General features: G+C 42.5%; 1 protein-coding gene across 6 annotated transcripts; it reads left to right on the top strand.

The window, feature by feature from the left end:
* The first annotated feature begins 1,812 nt into the window (after nt 1-1,812).
* Nucleotides 1,813-6,180, top strand: HJV (hemojuvelin BMP co-receptor). Of its 6 annotated transcripts, none has more exons than XM_036835205.1 (4): nt 1,813-1,981; nt 3,266-3,452; nt 3,862-4,424; nt 4,925-6,180. In XM_036835205.1, the coding sequence occupies exons 2-4, from the start codon at nt 3,356-3,358 to the stop codon at nt 5,546-5,548; spliced, it is 1,284 nt and encodes a 427-aa protein (XP_036691100.1). In that variant the 5' UTR covers nt 1,813-1,981; nt 3,266-3,355; the 3' UTR covers nt 5,549-6,180. The 6 variants fall into 6 exon arrangements, with proteins under 6 accessions (XP_036691100.1, XP_036691101.1, XP_036691102.1 ...); XM_036835206.1 differs by having other exon boundaries at nt 3,248-3,452; XM_036835207.1 differs by lacking the exon at nt 3,266-3,452 and having other exon boundaries at nt 1,815-1,981; nt 3,862-3,898.
* Nucleotides 6,181-17,358: the final 11,178 nt, after the last annotated feature.

Genomic DNA, 17,358 nt, shown 5'->3' with positions numbered 1-17,358 from the left:
TGTTTAAGAATCATTGTAAACTCATAGATTTAAACATACCTGATATGTTTAGATCCATTGCATATAGTATCCATTTTGACACTCAAATTGTCCCATCTTTGGCCAGTGGGAACTGTTCGAGTTGCTTCTGAGTCCTTTTGACAGAATTCTAACAGTTTTTGAAAACTTCCTTGCTTATCCTGGACAATTCCTGCCCCATACCTGAAATTAGCGATTTCTCCAGGGAGTTCCTTTTAGTGTGAAATGGTATTGAGATAGCTCAGATTGGACACCAGGGGTGTTCATTGCTACTGGGTTATTGTTTCTAGGCCTTTTCAGGATAAAGTTAGGATATGTTTTAGGATAAAATACACCATGAGCTCTGTATAACTATGAGTATATACCATATATAAAAGTATAACTATGAGTTATACTTCCAATTTAAATTCAGAATATAGAGTTTTTACTTAATTTCATCAATCATAAATCTGTATCTCTTTATTCTACATCAAAAATCCTGGTTCACAAAGACACTAACATTATTACTCACTTGTTTTATCCCACAGTACACCCACAATACTTTCAGAATAACAATACCAACACTACCACCAACAATATGACTACCTAAAATGTTTTTGCACTTCTTTTTGTCCTTAGAGTATACCCCACTTGGGATGTCATAGTCAAATTATTGTGTTTTAAAATCATTTGGATAGTTTGGTTGGGGTCACTTTACATTTTTATTATAAAAGCCCTTGTGATATGGCTTCATGTGGTGGAGAGAAAATTTTTCAGATCTATATGTATAAAAAAGAGAAGAGTACTCTGTGGACTTCTAAATTCTGAATTAAATATAGAGCAACTTAAGATGCTTTAGTGACAGTATTTGGAATCAGTCCTTCTGTTAATTTCACTTGGCAAGTACTAAGAGATGATGATCCCTGGTGCCTATGGCTGCGAAAATACGACATGGCTAAATTCCTTGGTTGCAATATCTTAAAAGGTCACTAGATTATACTACTTCACAAAAGTATCTTTCTGAATCTCTTTTTCTCTCAGTTTATCTCTCCAAGTTCTTCTTCCCTGTGGGTTACTAACCTTCAAAAAATTCCATCCCCATTCCTTTTTCTTCTCTTTGCCTTTGCTAGCTTCCTCCCCAGAAACTCAGGAGCTTATACATTTGTGTGTATACTTGGGAAGAGGAATTGCTACATAAACAAGGGAGTGAAAATGGAGGAGGTAGGGGGATAGACAGCTGCAAGGATCTGAGCTGGTAGACCGAAACAAACCCTCATCCTAAACAACTCAGAGCTCAGATTTCTTCTTTAGACAGCTGGCTTTTTTAGTCCTTCTGAAATCTCTACAAAACTGGGGGAGGGGCTGTGAACTACCTCTGCTATGCACCTTATTTAAAGTCAGCTACCTCCTAGATATGTTTTGTCAAAACTAAATGCAATATTCAATACAGCAGGGATGAGGGTGGTGAATGAAACGTATACAGTTGTCCACTCTAATTTTTAAAGGCCAGGAGCTCATGATTGACAATGCTGAAGGGCTGCCTGCAGGAGGCAGTGACTAGAATCATATAAGCTCCAACTGGATATCTGACTTGCTTGTCATATTTCTGTCCTCCCCCCCGCACTTGGCACCCTATATTCCATATTGTTTCTAATCCTCCTACCCTCCCCACTCCCCCCACTCCAACACCCTACCCCCACCAATGCTCCTGGAATTTTGGACTTAGCTATTTTTAAAACAGTCAACTCAGTAGCCACCTCCCTCCCCTGCTCAGCTGTCCAGTACTCCAGCCAGCCATATACTCCCCCTTCCCCCCACACCAGACCTTCTCTGGTTCCCTGACCTCAGTGAGATTGCAGCCGGTCTGGGGACCTAGGGGAGACATGGAGAAAGAGACGGGGGATCCCCTGGCTGGAGCTGACTGACAGTAGACAGTCATGGCTGGAGAATTGGATATCAGACTAATGTTTGACCTCTGGAAACAGTAAGTCAAAATGAAACTGCAATTCCTTTAATAAGCTTTTGGAGTTAGAATTGAAGTTAGAATTTCATAAAATTACGACATCTACTTGGATGTCTCTGGTCCAAAAGCTAGGATCTCTCCCATACCAAGGTGCCCCAATCTCCATTTCTCCTTCTGTCTTATTTCTTTCTGGCCTCTGGCCATTAGAAATTTAAACCTCCGTCTCTCCTCTGAGAGTCTTAGCTCTCTCCTTATCTTGTTACCTCAAGACTTCTGATGAAGTTTCCTTCTTTAATATGTGTCCCACATTTCCTATTCTGTGGTTTTCTCACCAAGGCCAAATTTAGCCTGAGATGATTAGTCACTGATACCCTTCTATCCTGCTCCTACTTAGCAGTGCCCTTCACATTGGGCTTTCAAGGGTGGGGTTTACTCCTTGTTGTAAATGATTTCTCCCCATAACTCTAGTCCCATCATCCTATTCTTCCTCCTGCATGACTCTCCCTCAATCGTATCCTTATCCCAGGAGAGGGTAGTTTGGCAAAAGAGAGTTAGCCCCTCCCCAAGCCCTGTTCTCATCAAAAGATTGAGAACTTCTCAACTTGCAAGGTAAGGTTAATGGAAGGAGTGGTTCTTCAGTGAGGTTTGGAAAATTGCAAGAAGAAATGTTGACTTACAAACAAATGTTGATTTGCATGCTTGGCTTGCATCCCATTATCCCCTGAGAGAGAAGGATTATAATTTTAGCTCTCTAGAGTAGATGAAAGAGACTGGTTCCCTTTTCATTTGAATACTGACGTTCTAGAGAACAGAGATGGTTTATACCACCCTTACTCCTTCTCGCTGAAAATTCTGACACAAAGGAGGAAAATAAATGAATGACCTCTGGAGGGTGTTCCCTCCTGATAGGGAAGGGCAAATAAGAGATATGTTTCTGAAGTATTTTCAGATCCTAATTCTGTTGGGGAGCCCACTGGTATGATTGAGATCTGATCTATCCACTCCTTTTTTGACATTTCTGCTGGTTGGTAGCTCAGAATGGGGCAATACAGTGGACTCTGCCCCCCTGAGTTCACTCAACCTTTCTTCCACCCCCACCTAGGGGTATTGCATAAGGGACCTGAAAGTGGCCGCAAGAGCAGGGCACAGAGACTTAACAGCCTCGCTTTTAGTTCAGGGAGCCCCATTCTCCCCAAACTCCAGTCTGCTCATCTTTTTCTTGATCTCCCAAGATTCTCTTCACACGATTCTGAACAATCTTCAACTCTTCTCTTTCCCCATGCCCAGCCAAATTTCTTTTTTCAGTCCCTTACAGGACGTCCGGTCAAAATTCACTAGGTAGGAGGGTCACCAGCTGGAAAGAACCGGAACCTGGGGGGACCTGGCTGGATAGGTATGGGGGATCCAGGCCAGTCCCCTAGTCCCTGGTCCCCCCATGGCAGTCCCCCAACTCTAAGCATTCTCACTCTCCTGCTGCTCCTCTGTGGACATGGTAAGGAAGGGTTAGATAAGGGTTTGGGGAATCTAGGGGGTAGGCTGCTATGTAGGGGTGGGCATGTGAGCTTGGGTGAGTGAGAAGAGATGGGTGCTGAGGAATTCCAGTCACTCGCCCCACTCTCAGGCATATTTTATTCTCCATTCAACTTGGGGAAGGGCACTGGGAAAGCCCTTGATCCACAGGGAGAATAGACCTAGCAGGGCTTACACATGTTTAGCAAGATTGAAAGAGGACAAGACTAGAAAGCTGGGGGCTGGGGGCTCGCGGCTGCGCACTGGGTACTGTGGAAGGCTCTCAGTTGGGTTTTAGGACCGGCTGGAATCCCCTGATGAGGTTTGGGAGAGTTATGGTTGAGCGGCGATCTGGGGACCATCTCACAATCCTCTCTCCCTTCCGTCCTCAGCTCATTCTCAGTGCAAGATCCTCCGCTGCAATGCTGAGTATGTATCTTCCACTCTGAGCCTTAGAGGTGGGGGTTCACCAGGATCCCTTCGAGGAGGAGGCCGGGGTGGAGGGGTGGGCTCCAGCGGCCTCTGCCGAGCCCTCCGCTCCTACGCGCTCTGCACTCGGCGCACAGCCCGCACCTGCCGCGGGGACCTCGCCTTCCATTCTGCTGTGCACGGCATCGAAGACCTGATGATCCAGCACAACTGCTCCCGCCAGGGCCCCACGGCCCCTCCCCCACCCCGGGGCCCAGCCCTTCCAGGCGCAGGCCCGGTGCGCTCCTCTGGTCCCCCAGCCCCGGACCCCTGTGACTATGAAGGCCGGTTTTTCCGGCTGAACGGTCAGCCCCCAGGCTTCTTGCATTGCGCCTCCTTCGGGGACCCTCACGTGCGCAGCTTCCATCACCACTTTCACACGTGCCGTGTCCAAGGAGCTTGGCCCTTGCTGGATAATGACTTCCTTTTTGTCCAGGCCACCAGCTCCCCCGTGGCATCGGGGGCCAACGCCACCACCACCCGGAAGGTCAGGGACTCAATTGCTCCTCCAGATCCTCCCATGGTCACCTCAGGGTACCACTCCCATGCCATTCCCACTATTTCTCAGCAATGCTCCCTATTCCCTTTCCTCCTCAACCACTCTCACATCTTGAATCACTCCTTCCTACCAAACACTCGCTCCTGTAAATCACTTTCCCTCAGTGGGAATTTCACGCCAATGCAGAAAACCCTGAAGAGAAATTTGGAAAGAGGAAAGTTGAGGAGCCCTGGGTTGAGGAGTTACAGAAAGGAAACTTTTCCTCCTCCTGTGGGAGTTTCCGAGGTTGAGACCAAATAAGAAAGAGAGGGGTTGAGCAGGGATAAAGCAATATTGGAACATAAAGAAGGGATCAAGGAGTGAGAACCATGATAAGCCTTTCATCTCTGCTGGGATCAGATCCCTGATTATGTAATGAGGCCTGACTAGTGGAAGCGGGTAGGATACACTGAGCCCAAAATAAACTGTTTTCCCTCTTGCCCTCACAGCTCACCATTATATTTAAGAACATGCAGGAATGCATTGATCAGAAGGTCTACCAGGCTGAGGTGGACAATCTTCCCGCAGCCTTTGAAGATGGTTCTATCAATGGAGGTGACCGACCTGGGGGCTCAAGTTTATCCATTCGAACTGCTAACCCTGGGAGCCATGTGGAGATCCGAGCTGCCTACATTGGCACAACTATAATCATTCGGCAGACAGCTGGGCAGCTCTCCTTCTCCATCAAAGTAGCAGAGGATGTGGCCAGGGCCTTCTCAGCTGAGCAGGATCTGCAGCTCTGTGTTGGGGGATGCCCTCCAAGTCAGCGACTCTCACGCTCAGAGCGCAGTCGTCGGGGAGCTATAACCATTGATACTGCCAGACAGCTGTGCAAGGAAGGGCTGCCAGTTGAAGACGCTTACTTCCATTCCTGTGTCTTTGATGTTTTAATCTCTGGTGACCCCAACTTTACTGTGGCAGCTCAGGCAGCTCTGGAGGATGCCCGAGCCTTCCTGCCAGACTTGGAAAAACTGCACCTCTTCCCCTCGGATGCTGGGGTTCCTCTTTCCTCAGCCACCCTCCTAGCCCCACTCCTTTCTGGGGTCTTTGTTCTGTGGCTTTGCATTCAATAACTAGGCCAGCAATCTCATGACTGGTTTAGAAGTGATTTGTGGATAGATATTGGCAAGGAAGAACATAAAGAATCACTGAAGGAAACAGTGGGGACTAAGAGACACATGAAACAATGACATTTATCCAGAGTGAGAGAGGCTGCAGTCCAGGGTTGAAATGATCACAGAGTGAGGATTCTGGGCAAGGTTTCTGCATTCCAGACCTCAGTAGGGGCTCTTCACTAATTTCCCCAGTCTTGTTTATAATAAGCAAATTGTTCCAGTCCGTCTACTCCTGAGATCACCCCTACAAGCTTAGAGGTTATGGGGTCCTGACCATCAGTAGAAAATTTAAGGGTTGAGACTTTTAATAGAGAGGAACTGAAAGAGGAAGAGATGATCATTACCCATCAGAAACTCAAAATCTAATGATATTTTCTCTTGGAAGGCGGAAAGAGGAGGAAATGATAGGGAGAAGAGTCTATTTGATCAGTATATGTGGGTAAGATGTGTTCTGCTTTCTTGGTTCAGAGGTGAAGTGGGGGTTGTCTGGATTTCTGGTGAAGGGAATCTCTGGAGAACAGCACAGATAGGAAAGAAGCTATCATCCCCACCCCTAACTAATCTGTTATTAAAGTTATGAATTCTTCACATTTATTGCCTATGTTGAATCTCTTTACAGACGCTTAAGATGGCATAAAGACAATGTGTTCACTCCACTGAAAGAGGGCTCAGAAGTATCAGATATTGTTTCTGCCCTCAGGAAGTTTACAGGCTATTAGGGAGACAAAGCTGATTCACATGAAGGAGTGATGAGCGTGTAATTATTCACTAAATTCTATGGTACTATGAATCCAAATGGGAAGATGGGTGATGAGAACTCAAGATATAATAAGAGGTAGTAGAGGAGATGGGATTTGAAGTGATCTTTGAAGATTGGGTAGGATTTGAATTAAGGACCTTCCAGGCAATGGACACCATCTGGAGTTATACATAGATCCATGATTCAGTGAGGAAATCAGCAAAACTCAAATGAAGTAGACAAGAAGTACTGGGATAGAAGGGTAGATGGACAGAGGCCAGATTATGAAGTGCCTTGAAAGTGGGGCCAAAGAGTTTAAATTCAATTAACAGCTAACATTTATTGAGAGCTTAAAACTAGCCAGGTAATGTTCTAAACACTTTTTTTTTTTTTTGGCCATGCGGCATGGCTTAGTTCCCCAACCAGGGATCGGACCTGGGCCCATGGCAGTGAAAGCGCCAAGTCTTAACCACTGGACCACCAATGGTTCCCTAAACACTTTAAAATTATTAATTCATTTAATCCTCACAACTCTCTAAGGAAGGTAATATTCTTATCTCTGTTTTTATACAAGGAAACTGAGGTACAGGAAGATTAAGCAACTTGCCCACAGTAATACAGCTAATAAATGGTAGAGCCAGAGACTGAACCCAGGCAATTTGGCTCCAGAGACCTAACTAACTCTAAACCACAAAACTATGCTGTCAAGGAAACAGCCATTAAAGATTCTGGTTGTGGAGCTTGGCAGGGAAGGGGAGCTGCAGGCAATGGCTGCCACCACAAAAAATTTCTCTTCTTCTATCACATGAAACCCAAAAGGGAGAGCTGGAAAAGGGCGGGAAAGGCCCAAAATTGAAGGAATCTAGTTTGTAGAAGAAAAGACTGAAAATGGAAGCTGTTCTAGTTCAGGATGTTCTAAAGTAACAGTTCTGTTCTGAACAGAACTATGAAGGAGATAACATTAACATTCAGTGTTGTCCCCCTGCTTCTGGTCTCAGTCTCCCCTTCAGCCACTCCATTATCTAGGGCCTGCCCTCCCTAACATAATTGTGTATTCACCCTGTCTCCTCCCTCTTCTCTCAGTCTCACCCACCTGACCAAACTCCCCTAGGATACATATACACACCAGCCATTGCTTACCAGGCAGGGGGTCCTATCTGGGCTGCCATTTCAAATTTCTTTTGCAATTCTTCATCCTCTATTCCGGTCTCTCCACCTTCTCTAAGGACCATAGCCACTCTGCCATTCCTGCAAAGCACAGTCTCTATAATTTTTTTCTTTTTTTTTTTTTGGCCATGCCGCGAGGCATGTGGGGTCTTAGTTCCCTGGCCAGGGATGGCACCCACGCCCCCTGCAGTGGAAGCAGGAGTCTTAACCACTGGACCACCAGGGAAGTCCCTATATGACCTTTAGCTAAGCTAGAAAACAATCTTTTCTAATGGAAGAAAATTGGAGGAAACATATCCATTGCTGTCTTCACTTACAGATAACTTAGGCATTTTAACTCAAACCATCTTTTTTAGAAACTGTTCCTTATATTGGTTCTCTTAACTCAAAAGAGTATGTAACTTTGTCCCTCAGGTGTGGGAATTTCAAGTAAGTTAAGAAGAATTTCATAGCCAATTGGTGAGTGAGATTCTCTTATGGCACCTGTCATGCAACACTGCTTCCTTTGCCCAAACTTAGGTTAACCCTATTACCAATGGAGTATTTAAAAATGGGTAGCTCAAAATAAGTGCATGAAAAGATGCTCAACATCATTACTCATTATGGAAATGCAAATCAAATTTTAAAAAAACAATAAGAAAACACTACACACCCACCAGAATGGCTAAAATTTAAAAGATTGACCATATCAAGTGTTGGCAAATTGTGAAGCTCTCACATGCTACTGGTGGGAATGTAAAATAGTACAACTACTTTGTAAAATGGTTTGGCAGTTTCTTTAAAAGCATATACTTACCATACAATCTAAACATTCCACTTCTAAGTATTGATACAAGAGAAATGATAACATGTGTCTGCACAATGACTTGCATACAATATCACTCAGCAATAAAATGAAGTAAACTACTGATACACACAACAATATGATGAATTTCAAAATAAGAATGCAAGCGAAAGAAGCCAAACAACAACAGAAAAGACTACATACTGTATACTTCCATTTATATAAAATTATAGAAAGTGTAAACTAATATATAGTGACAGAAAAAGATCAGTGGTTGCCTGGGGATGGTCAGGGGCAGGGAGGGAGGGATGGTTTACAAAGACACATGAAGAAATTTTTTGGAGTAACATGTTCATTATCTTGATTGCGGCAGTGATTTCATTTCAAAAGCCATGAAAATATACACTTCAAATATGTGCAGTTCATCAAACATCCAGTATACCTAATAAATATGTAATTTAAAAGAATAGGTAGCCTGCATTTCCCTCTTCCTTTGGTGGATCAGTCGAAGGCTTAGAATGACCACAGTATAAAAAGGAAGATTAGAACAGAATTTCCTTCTTCTAGGAAAACACAGAAAAGAGGAGGATGATGGGGAAAGGAAAGAGAATATTTAAATATTGTATACTCTCTCTTCTACTCCTATCACAAGGACCATATTCCTTCCTCCAGATTGTCATTCTCCAGGTCAGAGATCACAGAAAGGACATTTTCTGGTTTAAAAACATCAACCCTGTGCCTCAGTTTTGTCTTTCCGCTTCACTTCACAGTCAGCAGATAGTACTGATGACTAAAAAGAATTACCCAGTGAGGATGGAACAAGCCTTCAGGAAAAAGAAAATTAATTTCTTAGATTATCTGATCTGTTGACCATCTGAGAGAAAATATTAATAAGTATTTGACAGAATTGGCATTTCAGACATAAACTGAGGATAGGTGCATAATAAACTAAATAAACTGCTTAAATAATTATAACTTCATAACAAACAAAGGGTTGTTCAGGACACAAAACAATCAAAATACACTACTTGGCTCCACAATTGATGCTATTTACACAGTGATAATAATGTAAACAATGACTACTGACTTGGCCAAAACTGTTATATAACTCTATAAGGAGGATGGGGTAGGAGGAACAGGAAGGTAGGGATACAATGTGATGTGAGATGCTTAAAATTTCAAATACTATAACAAAAAAAGAGCAGATATGTCTAATATTTCTAAATTAAGGAACAAAAGAAGAAACATATAATTTAGAAATATGAAGTAAATACCAGATGAAAAAGCTGAAATAATTGGAAGAGACTATCTCAGTGGAGTGAACTGAGGACTGCTGGGTTTTTGCATAAGCATCAAATATTATGTGATTTTTAACTATATTATGTTACATTATTTTGATTTTAAAAAGAGAGGGCATTTCCACCTTGGCCAGTCCTGAGCATTTCCCCTTAGCTTCTTATACTTGTGGACACCTCAACCATTTCTCAGGTCTACCCAACCCCCTTCTTACCCACTTCACCCCACCTTGTATACTTCATGGCAAGTTCCTTCCCACATTTCTTCTCAAGGAAACAGATAATTTCCATGGTCCAGTAACTACACGTTCTCAAAATCAGTGCCAAGAAACTGCACCAGCACTAAGGAAAGGAAGGAAGATAGAACATTAGAAAATAATAGGCCTTCCTCAATTTTTCTGCCTACTCCCACACCAAATTATTCATCGTCCTCCTAATAGTTAATAAAAAGAAATAAGTTACATACGTTTCCTGAGGTAAAATTTGTGTGTGAATGGAGGGTGGGCTTTGAGAAAGTGAAAGAGAAATCAGGAAAGATAACTGGATTCTGCCTCCACTGCAGGGCTATTATGGAATGATTCTTTGCTACTGGTTCAATATTTTTAACATCAAGAGTTTTGTGTAATCAGTCTTTGATACAGCATTTCTACTTCTACCTATGAGGAACTAGTTAAGCTGGATTTTTAAAAAAAATTAATCAGTCTCTTCATCCTGCCCTCCAACCCTGCCTCACCCCAGCGAAGAATCGGAAGGTCCTTTGCTGAAACTGTAGCACCTGGAACAGAAAATGTTCTGCCATGGCTTAATTTTCTCTTTATGGAGATCACTGTCCTGCATCTACCACGACCAAGCCTGGGGAGAATACCATCAGTGCTGGAGAAGAAGCCAAAACCAGAAGGATGAGCAATGGGATGGGCTAAATATGCTACACATTAGCTGATCAGGCTAAAATAATCCTCTACGGATTGACTTTTACCCTTATTTAGAATTTTTGAAGCACCTAAACTATGCCAGGCCATAAGACAACATGGTTCCTATCTTTGGGAAACTCAGTTTAGTGGGAAGTAACAGACAAATAAACAGATAAATGATCAATATTCATAATATATATAAGTATGTCCAATATGCTGTTAGGAATACAAAGAAAGTGACAATTAAATCTGCTTGTAGAAATCAGAGAAATCTTTACAAAGGAGATGACTTTTTTTTTTTTAAAGGATAAGATATGCTCTAGAGGAAAGATATTTGAGCCATAAATTAGATGAATTTTGTCCTAATTGCGTGAAGTTAGGCAAGTCACTTGAGCTCTCTATATTGCAATATTCCTTTCTACAAAATATCTGCCTGCCTATCTAGTGAGAATCTAATGTTTGTGCAATTGCTTTATAATGCACATGTATATTTAGCTCTATGTACATTTATAAAATGCTATTAACATAGAAAGTACTGTTAAATGGGTAAAAAAGAGAAAACTGTTTTAATATGTAATTTCTTCCTCTCAGTCATGAACACCATATTCCCTCCTCTGCTCCTTTCTCAGGATCAAAGAATCATCTTCCTCACTCAGGGGAGTGGTCTGGGTCAAGTTTCAGGTCTCAGAAAAGCTTCTGTGTGGACTAAGGATCTCAATAGTACTCTAATTTGTCCACTGGGTGGCAGGGCTGAGCCAACTGGGTTACTGAATTGTGTAAGAAAGAATTTCTCAGAAAAGGGGAAGTTGGTTTAAGCACAAAATGTCCCATCTCTCTCATGTTTATAAACATCAACACGGTCCAAATTTCCCTCATAGAGAAATAAACCATCACCCCTCACCACCTCACCACCCTCACCACCCTTGCTCTATACATAATTGGGCCACAGGCTTCGAGGAGGGACTGGTTATGTTCAAATATAGCAGAAGGAACTGAGATTGAGGTTTCTTATTGTTGATAAGAAACTATACTAGGTTCTGAATTAGTAACATATTCTACTCCAGAGACATATCCCAGTCCACCAATGCAGTTTATATTTAATAACATATTTTCTCTATGAAATGTACTCTGCTAGATGCTATGAAGAATAAAAAGATTAAAAAGACACAGATCCTGCTCTCTAGGAATTCATTACCTAGGAGAGAAAAGAAACTTTACATGTAAGTTCCATATGAGAAATATAAACAATGTGGAATGGAGTATTCAAAGAGAATGAAATCCTATATGGTTACAAGGTGAGAGATGAGGGGATTTGGGAATCAGGAAAGGTTTCATACAGGAAAAGTCATGTGGCTGTCTACTGAAGAGTGGGTAGGATTTCAAAAAGTAGAGATGGGGAGGAAAGTCAGGCATTCCAGGTAGAGAGAAAAGCATAAACAAATGCAGAGAACGATATATTAGAGGAATACTGAGTACTCAGGTTTGGCTGATGTGTAGGGTACACTTCTGAGGAAGTAGAGAGAAATGAGACTGGAAAGTTCGGTTTAGGTCAATTTGTGAAGGCTTTAAATACCAGGTCGAAGCATTTGAATTTGATTCAGTAAGCAGTGGGTTTTGGAGCATCACAGGAACAGATAGGAACTCAATTGTGTTAGATTAATCTAGTCATGGTCTATAGATTATAGCAGAAAGATCAGCTAAAAGCTATTAAAATAATCTAGGCAAAAGTAACAAGGACATGAACCAGAGTGATGGCAGTGGAGTAAGAAATAAGAAATTCTGGGCTTCCCTGGTGGCGCAGTGGTTGAGAATCTGCCTGCCAATGCAGGGGACACGGGTTCGAGCCCTGGTCTGGGAAGATCCCACATGCCGCGGAGCAACTGGGCCCGTGAGCCACAACTACTGAGCCTGAGCGTCTGGAGCCTCTGCTCCGCAACAAGAGAGGCCGCGATAGTGACAGGCCCGCGCACCGCGATGAAGAGTGGCCCCCACTCTCCGCAACTGGAGAAAGCCCTCACACAGAAACGAAGACCCAACACAGCCAAAAATAAACATAATAAATAAATAATAAATAAAAGTTAAAAAAAAAAAAAAGAAATAAGAAATTCTAGAAACACTGGAAAGATGGCCTCTTCAGAATTTGGCAGTTGATTGAACGTGGGGAATGTCAGAGAGGAAGGAATTGAAGGCAATTTCGGGACTTTATGCCTTGATAACCAGGGGAATATATAATGGTCCCATTAAAAGAAACAAGGGTAAGAACTGAGGTTGAGCACGGGGGAAGATTATGAGCTCCACACTAGACAAGTTGAATTTGAGATGCCAACTGGAAATCTCAAGATGGGCTAGAGGTTTCCTTGAGTGATGTACAGATGGACAAACTGAACAGCAAAGCTTGAAGACAGAAAAGGAGAGGGCCAAGGAGAAAAGCTTTTGGGGGGGGCGGGGGCAGAGAAAAAAGGAATTGCTAGCAAGGGAGAAGAAGGATAAAATCCAAAAGTCAAGATGAACGTTTAAATTTAAAAAGATGGCAGTTTTCAAATTATATAGGAGTCAAGGGAAATAAGGCCTAAAAAACTACTCTGGTTTCCTCTGGAAAACTTTAAGAAAACCATTTCAGTGATAGCAGAAGCCAGACTACAAAGGGACAAGTTTAGCCAACAGAGAAAGCTGGTATAATTTACTCTCTTAAGAAATTTGACAGTAAAGGAAAGAAAACATATGGGTGATAGCATGAGAGGGGGAAAAATTTTTTTTTATATAATAAGGCAACTTTAAGAAATATCTTAAATGAGTCTGCAGTAGTTCTGAACAAATTAATTTACCTCCTCTCCCCATCTTTCCCTGAAGTTGGACAACTTCTACATCTCCATTCCTTCTTCAACATAGTAGAAAAATAGACCCCAATAAACATGAAATGTGGGCTTCCAGATGAGGGTTTTTTTTAAATTGAGGTAAAATTGCCATACAACATTATATTAGTTTCAAGTGTACAACATAATGATTGGATATTTGACTATGTTGCAAAATGATCACTACAATAAGTCTAGTTAACATCTGTCACTATATATAGTTACAGAATTTTTTTCTCGTGATGAGAACTTTTAAGATGTACCCTCTTAGCAACTTGCACATATGCAATACAGTATTATTAACTATGGTTGCCATGCTGTACATTACATCCCCATGACTTATTTATGACTAGAAGTTTATACCTTTTGACTCCCTTCACCCATTTCGCCCCCCCCCAACCCCTGGCAACCACCAATCTGTTCTGATGAAGTATTTTTTGATAATTAAAGCTAACCTGAAAAACAAGAACCCTTACAAAGCAAACTAGAGATAAGACTCTAGATTAAGTATTAAGAATCTTGGGTTTGGAGAGTGGCTCCACCAGTTACTAGCTGTATGTCCTAGGGTAAGTCACTTAACTAAAATAAGGGAATACGTCTTTTTAAAAAAAGACTGCTAGAGTCCCCTTTAACTCTAACATTTTATGAGTCTTGCTCTGAATCCTTCACAGTGAAGATCAAACAGGATACCATGTGTTAAAGCACTGAGAGGCAGGACAACACATTAGAAAGGGTACATATAGACAGATCTGGGTTCAACATCTTGCTCTATTTACAAAATCTGTGACTGCAGGCAAATTACTTAACCCTTTGAGCCTGACTTCATCAACCCTGAGTCACAGGGTTATTGTGAGAATTAAATGAAATAATCTACCCTTAAAGCCCTTCTGGAACAAGATGACAGATAAACCTATAAATAAAATATTATTGAGGTAATTATGTAAAGGAACTGGTCCATTATAGGTGCTCAATAAATAGCCAAAAAGTCACTTTGAACTCTAAGTTCTGTTATCTATGACTTGGAGGCATACGCAAAGTTGATCAGTCTCAAATGCCACACTCCCTTTATTTGTCTCTAAAATAATATTCCCTAGAGGAGAATGGAAAAGATAAGAGTAAAAGGGAAGTTTACCGAGTGGAGATGACAGTAACAATTAAAAGGAAAAAAGAGGGGTTATTAGGAAACTTGAGTCTTTAGAGTCCTAAATGTTTATCACACCAGAGGTTAAAGAAAAGAGAAATGCAACCAGCTCCTTGTCTCTGATTGGCAGTTGAGCACTGAGGGCACTTCTCTTCATGAACGCTTGGGCTTTACTCAACCACCTCCTGTAAAGCAAACAACAATCACCACTTGGTTTCCTATTGGCACTGAGATTGAAGAGGGTGGGGAAGGAGCAGGTAAAGATGATCTAATTTGCAAAACTGGACTTAGCCCTCCTTTGCTGTTCCTTACTGGACCTGCCCTTTTTCTCTCTTGCACCCCACAAGTGTTTGTACTCTGTTTTCAGGACAGCAGTTTACAAGATTTTTTCTTCTTTGGCACAGGAACTGAGAAAGAAGAATCAGAAGGCACATTTTCATCAGAATACCAGGTTATAAGGTGAAAGGTTGTAAACAACTTTGCCAGGGGGACTCCATTTCAGAACATGCTTTGGCTACAGGCCTGGTAGGCAGCAGCTGCTGCCAAAGTGAAATAGGTTTTTGGCATTTAAGGGAACCCAGTCATAGCACAGCGCAAACAAGTGGTCTGTACCGAGTTTTGAACAGGAAAGAAAGAAGAAACTGGAGCCCAAGAGAGGAACTTAGAGCAAAAGGGAATGGTATTAAGGTTTTTTTAAAAGTCAGTAGTTCACAGATGTGCCCAAATAAATATCAGCATTCCCTTTTCTCTAAGAGGTCCCAAATCAACACCACCCTGGTCTATTACACTCACCTCTCCTCTCAGTCCCTCAAAATTTATGTAGTTACACATCACACACTGTTTAACAATATTGATTCATGTATTTCTTTGTAAACATTTTGATATTTCATATTTATGTACACTTTCATATGTATCAAACTAAAAATTCTCAGAAGCTACAATTCAAAATTTTAAAATTACTTTAATGAGAGTCCCACCTTCCCTGCTCCAGATAACTCAATCAACTCAATCAATACTGTTGACCGACTGAAAATAACTCAGGCCTTATTGGTTAACTTTCTTGAACACGGTGCCGCCTCAAACCCACACACCCTAAGGATCAACATGTTCCCCTTTTTGTTCCTGGGGGTTGGTGCTGTGTGTGTGTGTGTGCTTTCCAGTAGTCTTGATGCCTGATTTTTGAGCTTGCTTAATGGTGGGGTTGAGTTGTAACTTGTTAGCCTTAGAGTGTCAACCTAGTTAGGGTGTGTGAGGAAGGAAAAAGGATCTTTCACAGAAATGAATAGCCGTCTTTTTGCTGAGAGGGTAGCATTTCTGGATATTCTAATGCTTCTTATTTACTTCCCCATCTCAATCTTCGGGACATTGTCTTTCTCTTTCCAGCACAAGAAATGAGGTCATCTCCTGATTCCCTAACAAATGGGAGGGAATCAGGAATCAAAGACAAGGGAGAAGAATCCCTGTATCTCTGCACACAAGTTTTTCTTATTGCATTTATGAAAAATTTCTCAGGAGTCGGTTCCTAAGGCACCTCATGGCCAGCTAAGGAAAAGCCCATCTGACAGAGAGCCAAACGACAACACAGGATGAAGAGTCAAGGCTTCTTTTAGCATGAATACATAGTGTGCTAGTGATCCTTCTGTCTTCTCTTCCCTTTCTCAGCAATTTCTAAACAGCTTAGGGAAAAAAACAAAACACAACAAAAAACGAGAAGCTTTTCAAAGACAGGGGAATTCTTCCTTCAAACAGGAATACGGCCATCTTTCCTCGGACACTTTGGTTACAAACAAGAGAACTTTCTTGCTTTTAACTAATTTGAAGGCTGTGAGGAATGCAGGCAGCAGATTTAGGGATGTACCTTTGATTTCGTAAGTTGGAGAGGGGACGAAGACAAGAAAGAGTTAAAGTAACTGGGTGGGGGGAATGAAAAGAGTGAAGCACCCTTTTTTTTTTTTTCCTTTCCTGGAGAAGCAGGGAGTGAGAGATAATCAGAGCCTAAAAAACACACTTTACTAAACAGGTAGTGAGGTAACTGGCGGAACATAAAGTGTTCCCCAACTTTTCAGTTAGGGACTGAAGAGATGAGGGGATAAGCAAGAGGATGTGGACACGCCCGCACTGTTTCCGGTCCCGAGAACAGAGTGGAGGGCGCATGGGCTGAGGCACACAGCCCCGAGCCCGGGGGCTAGAAAGGGAGGGAGAAGGCCGATCAGTCCCACATACTCGCTTTCCTGAGAGCGCTGAAGAGAGGTTAAAATTTTGTGACAAGCTCTCTTTTCCTTCCCGCACAGCAGGTTTTTTTGGGGGGTGGGGTGGGGTGTTGTTTGTTGGTTTTTAAGAGGTGCGGGGCAACAGAAGGACAAAGGAGATGTTCCTGAACAGTAACAGCGGCACTCCCTGTCCTCCGCCCCGATCCTAAATTATTCTGGAGCTCTGGGATTGTTTTTCACACGACTTGCGATTTGTGAGTCGGAAATAAACAGTTGCCTCTAAATTAATTGCATTGGCTGAGGCTAGGCACGAAATTCCCTCATAAGCACATTTTCCTTTTACCTCAAAACATCGCTGGCACCCCAAAAGTATCCTTCGAAGGACTCTGGCCTCGGATAAAGTTTAGGGGCAGCGAAGCCTCCCTTCCTTTGGGCCCAAGGGAAGCCGCCCCACAACCCCTCCACCCACTCCTCCTGGCCCTGCAGCGATGCACAACAACTATTTTCCCAGCCAGGAGCACACTGTGTCCACGCGCTGCTGCGACCTCACTGATTGGTCGGGCTCCTGGTAAACAAGGAACGGGCAGCCAATGGGAGGGCTGTGCACGAGGGCAGCACGAGCCTCCAGGCCAGCGCTCGCGTGGCCCTGCCTGCCGGGCTACTATATAG

Source organism: Balaenoptera musculus, chromosome 1 (genome assembly GCF_009873245.2).
Source record: "Balaenoptera musculus isolate JJ_BM4_2016_0621 chromosome 1, mBalMus1.pri.v3, whole genome shotgun sequence".
Taxonomy (NCBI): domain Eukaryota; kingdom Metazoa; phylum Chordata; class Mammalia; order Artiodactyla; family Balaenopteridae; genus Balaenoptera; species Balaenoptera musculus.
This window is presented reverse-complemented; position numbering and strand designations above follow the sequence as displayed.

Bases quoted from the DNA above. Each gene is read 5' to 3' on its own strand.
- HJV (XM_036835205.1), top strand. From the start codon at position 3,356: ATGGGGGATCCAGGCCAGTCCCCTAGTCCCTGGTCCCCCCATGGCAGT. The intron at 3,453-3,861 runs GTAAGGAAGGGT...TTCCGTCCTCAG, and splicing joins GCTGCTCCTCTGTGGACATG to CTCATTCTCAGTGCAAGATC. The intron at 4,425-4,924 runs GTCAGGGACTCA...TTGCCCTCACAG, and splicing joins ACGCCACCACCACCCGGAAG to CTCACCATTATATTTAAGAA.